The 4878-nt window shown below is 38.8% G+C and overlaps 1 protein-coding gene across 1 annotated transcript; it reads left to right on the forward strand.

The window, feature by feature from the left end:
• Nucleotides 1–322: 322 nt before the first annotated feature.
• On the forward strand, nucleotides 323–4277 carry CUNH15orf48 (chromosome unknown C15orf48 homolog). The gene is made up of 4 exons (XM_042039348.1): nucleotides 323–464; nucleotides 796–884; nucleotides 1647–1707; nucleotides 2351–4277. Exons 1-4 carry the CDS (start codon nucleotides 423–425, stop codon nucleotides 2417–2419), a joined length of 261 nt encoding a protein of 86 aa, XP_041895282.1. The 5' UTR covers nucleotides 323–422; the 3' UTR covers nucleotides 2420–4277.
• Nucleotides 4278–4878: the final 601 nt, after the last annotated feature.

The following is a 4878-nucleotide window of genomic DNA, read 5'->3' on the forward strand; positions in this document are numbered from 1 at the left end:
TCTTCGGTCACTCTGCGAGCTCTGGAAGAGGCGGGCTGTGTCCTCACTTGGGCGTTTGCCTAGATACCCTGTTTGGGCAGCTGTTTTAAGAAGGGGAAAGACAAGAAGACAAAGGAGTAAATGGAGAAGGCAGATTTGAGTGCTGCAGTCACGGAGAGAGAGGGTTTGGCGGCGGGAAGGGCTCGGGCCGCGTCCCGCTCTCCCGGCCGCTCCCTGTGGCACCTGCGGGCCGCGCGGGGGCGCTGCCGGGCCGGGGGCGCCGCTGCACGCCGGCCGCTGGGGGGCGCTCTGCCCCGTGCCCCTCAGCGCCGCGAGGCTCAAGGGGCGCGGGGCGGGCCCGGCACCGGCGCCGCCCGCAGCCTCCCGGGCACTCGGGGAGCGCTGACAGCCGGCACTTGTGCCGCTCCGCAGCCGCCGCCAGGATGAACAGGGGCATCTTGCACACGCTTAAAACCAAAAAAGAAGTAAGTTTGCCCGAGGGGTCGGGGCTGTGGTACCCGCCTGCGGGGAGGGATGCGGAGGGCTCGGGCAGCTGCACCGTGGCTGCCACTTGATTTCTCGAGGAAATGGGACCCGCGTTAAGGTTCATGTATTAAAAGTGAGGTGTGGAGAAGGGTGATATAGAGGTAAAAGTGAAATTCACATATTAAAAGTGAGGTGCTGTATAGAGTAATACAGAGGTAATGTACATGAACAGGTAATCCTCTCCTTAGTTCTGTGTAACCCTTGCTCCCCCTGCTCGTGGGTCTGTAACCAGGACATAAGTTCAGCTCTTTTCTCTATTTTATCTTTCAGCTCATTCCCCTGGCTGGAATAATTTCCTTCGCAGCAATTGGGGCGTTCTCTTTTTGTGTCCATTCCCTATTCCGCAAATCTGATGTCATGTAAGCAAAAACTTACTGCTTAGAGCTTACCCTAACCTTTTTTTATTCAACCAAGTATCTGACCATCATGTTTTACACCATAAAAAAAAGTAAGCCAGGTGCATGTTCCAGAGTATTGGTAAGGATTGAAGTATCTGCAGATTGTAAATAGTGAAGAAATTAATTAATTTGGAGTGTAGTCCAAGTTATTTCCTAACTTTTGATTTAATAATTATATTTTTTCTTTGATTTAGGTATTAGAAGTCTGAAATGTTCTAATCAAGAATTTCATATAATCACATAGGTAGATGAGATGCACATATTTTACAACCAGGCTATTGGGTTGTATATAAGAAGAGCATTTGATAGTATTAACTTAAGATAGTGTTCCAATGGCTTGGCTAATAATTGGAGCCAAATCCTGTACTCTTCAAGCTTTGGGGAATTTATTTATTTATTTTAAAGTGATTGGAATAGGCATTTTAACTGTCAGGGTAAAAGTCCCCTTACTTTGTGTCTTTATTCAGTTTTGATTTTTCATCTTGCTTCCCTCACAATGATATGTGAACAGTGCTGGCTTGCTTGGTGCTTTGGAAACTGCAAACAAAGCAAGCCATGCTGATTCCTACCCAGATTTCAAAACAGAGTATCCAAACTTGTGAACTTGTGTTTTAGGGAACTCCTTGCTTAAGTGAATAGCTCTATTGACAATAGGCTGCTCATGTGAAAATACATGCAAGGACACACCTTAAAACATAATACCTGTTTTATCTCCTTTTAAAGCATTCACAAGATTGGCAGCCCAGAACCATGGGAGACTATTGATCCTGCCAAGCCTCAGAAGGTAATTTTTATGTATAATATATGTATAAATAGCATAAATTTCCAACATAATGAATCACTTCTTTTAAATGTCTAAGAACTAGCAAAATATGAATGAGGAAACAAGTGTAAAGCTGATGTATATCTAGTTAAAAGTAGAAACAAATGCTTCATTCATTACTTTATGTCTTCGCTGTATTACCTAATGATAGGATTCAGCTGTTACACTGTAGGTCTGATCTTGAATTTATGCCGAACTTCTGGTTGCTCTCCTATGTCCATTCCCACCCCAAACATCCATTTACTCAATTCCATTGATAACAGTGGAAATTTGGAGCATAGAGGAAGTGCTGTTTACCCTTACCTTTTTCCTGGATTACAGAATTGAGTAAGAATGTTTGAGTACTGCAGCCTGAAGGAAAAATATCATAATTTAATAGAGCAGCTAGGATAAGGAAAAATAAAATTGGCATTATTACTTAATTAATATCCAAGTGATTTTGTTCAAAAAATTATTATCTTATCAGTTGCACGTTTCTGAAAGGAAAATGTAAAACCACTAGAACTTCTTCATCAATAAGATGATGTATGATATGGGGGGATGTGGGAGTGGAGTAAATGCTCACTGAGATTTTGCTAACTTTCATATTTTCCATTTCTTCCAGCTGGTAACAATCAATCAGAAGTGGCAGCCTATAGAAGAGCTGGAAAAGGTCAAAAAGCTTACGAAGTGAGAAGTTTCTGTTGCCTCAAAAAGGTACCCTATGAATCTAGTGGAATCACTTCTGCACAAACTTGACTACTGAAATCAGTGTGCGGAAATGCTTCTGCTACATTTTTAGGGTCTCCCTACATTTTTTTGGACTCTGGATGAGGAGTTTCATGTTGCTTTAGAAGCTGGCATACAGCATCCAAATAGTCCAAAAATCTGACTCAAAATATTAATTTTTAATAGGCATTTGATGTAAATTGTTGAATATTCAGATGGTGGTTATGGATTGAAAAAGCCTTCACAGTTTTTGTAGAATTTCAGGGTTTGTTTCAAAATACATTTGTTTTCTCATTTTATTCATTTTTCGTAAAATAAATTCTAAATTTATACATTTCATGTAAATTGCCCAAAAGCCTTTCTAAATTGGGCTTCCTGGTGTTTCAATGCTATATAGAGAGCAAAGTCATAGCCAGAGGATGTCTTTGTATGGCAGCATATGTGTTCATAAAGTACCCTTGCATTCCTTGTCTGTATTAGATGTGGTGACAGTTTAAGTCAAAACTAATGTTCTGCTTCAAATGCTGAAAGTTACCCACTGAGGAATCCAAGAGGTTATTTAAGGGTGGATTTGAGACTGCAGATTTAGAACCTAAAAACCTAAGAGTTAAGTGTGGCTAGAAGGGAAATGAAAATAAGGTAATTTCTGTTGTATTTAAATGTTGCTCATTATTAAATTTTTTTAAGTTACTAGAATTAGAAAACTTGCATTATCCGAAACGACATAGTGTTAATTTCTTCTTTTTGTGCGAGGTTGGTTGAGTGTGAGCTCCAACGTACTGCACAGTTAACAATATTTTTTTTCAATTTAAAGATTTTTACCTGCTGTTAGGAATATCTCCTTTATCAAATAAAAACTAATAGATTGAAATTAGAAATGATTCTGTGAAGAGACAATTCCTCTTTAAGTTTCTGTGTGTTGCTTGTGGATTGGCCAGGGAAAGAATGTAATAGGCAGACTCCCAGTAAATTAATGAGATAATAGATGCATCCAATGGCAGAACAGTCCTTTTGTAGATATTTTCTGGATGTGCCCTCTTCTGAGCAGTTTCCCAATCTATTCGACATTTCCTTTACAATGGATGTTCAGAATTCATATTACTTTCTGTGAGGAAGAAAGCAAAAGTGAAGCAACTGCTAATTGGAAAAAGTCCCCTTAAATGAGTAATAATCAAGTGCTTTAGGTTACTCTGCTGCAGCAATGACAAGCTTAAGTTAGAAAAGCTGTCTCCTGAATTCTCAGATAGTTTGGCTTCAGAAGCTTTATGTTTTCTTCCACCAAGGAAAAAAAAGTAGTTTAAATGTTGCATAAATATTTGTTTATCAAGTAAGGATGACTCAGCATTTATGTTTTAGAGTGAGAGTAACTACTAGTCTTCAGAATAAGTCCTTAGCTTTCATTTTAAGGAATGACATTCCAAGAAGATTGGATAGCATAGAACCACAAAAATACAGTGCTCTGAGGAATACAAGCTTTAAGGATTTTAAAACAGAAAACATTTTAAAATACTTCTCTGTATTTCCATATTTCTGCTGGACTGTACCTAAAACAAAGTGCTGTGCTCTGAGTTGGTGCATTAATTTAATGAGTTTGTTCTTCAGTAAGTCACTTGTTTGGTCTGCAAATACTGTGACCTAAGTATCTGTCCACATTGAGGAAATAAGTGTAAGTAATTTTTAGTTTATTTTTGTATTTAGCCACATTTCAGTGATGTTTCCAGTAGCACAGTAAGCAGTGTGATTGCTATCAGTCACAGGTTGTTGTTTCTCTTATGCTGTCCTGAAGCATAACAGCTCTGGTAATAAACTGTTTTGCTTTGTTAGCTGTTCTGTTTTTCTTTATTAATATAGATTTTTTGGGGGACGATTTTCACACAATGTAAGAAATCAAAATATTTTTCTGCAGTTCAAGAAGATTATGAATATTGTTAAAGTTCTTGGGGGTTTGTGTGATCTCTGTGTCATCGCAGACAGTGCATCTGTCTCCTGCAGAGAGGAGGACTTTTGTTTAAAAGTAGAGTACACCAAGGGCAATTACTGCATCTCCCTGCTCAGCTTCTCAATATAAATCTATAAAACAATATACACATTATTTCCTTATTCCACAAACAGTAAAGATTCAGTTGGCTGAATTTTATGAGCTGATGTTTATGAGAACAGTAAGACTTCCCTGATCTGTGCTATGCAAACCCATGAGTTTTTATTCCATGAACAATTTAGAGGGTATTGAAACAATTCAACAACTTTCTTGTTTCTCCCCATTTGTCTCCTACTCCACTTTGTTCTTGGTTTTGGTTTGGGTTTTCTGGTTGGTTTTGGCTTTTTTTTAACAGTGACCATCTTTGCTCATTCTAATTAGTACGTTTCCATGGAACTATATCACTTCTGAATTTCATATTACCTACAAAGTTTAATAAAAATGCT

This window comes from Corvus kubaryi, unplaced genomic scaffold (genome assembly GCF_017639235.1).
Source record: "Corvus kubaryi isolate FWS band 111438036 unplaced genomic scaffold, C.kubaryi_AGA036_p1.0 37394, whole genome shotgun sequence".
NCBI classification, from domain to species: Eukaryota; Metazoa; Chordata; class Aves; order Passeriformes; family Corvidae; genus Corvus; species Corvus kubaryi.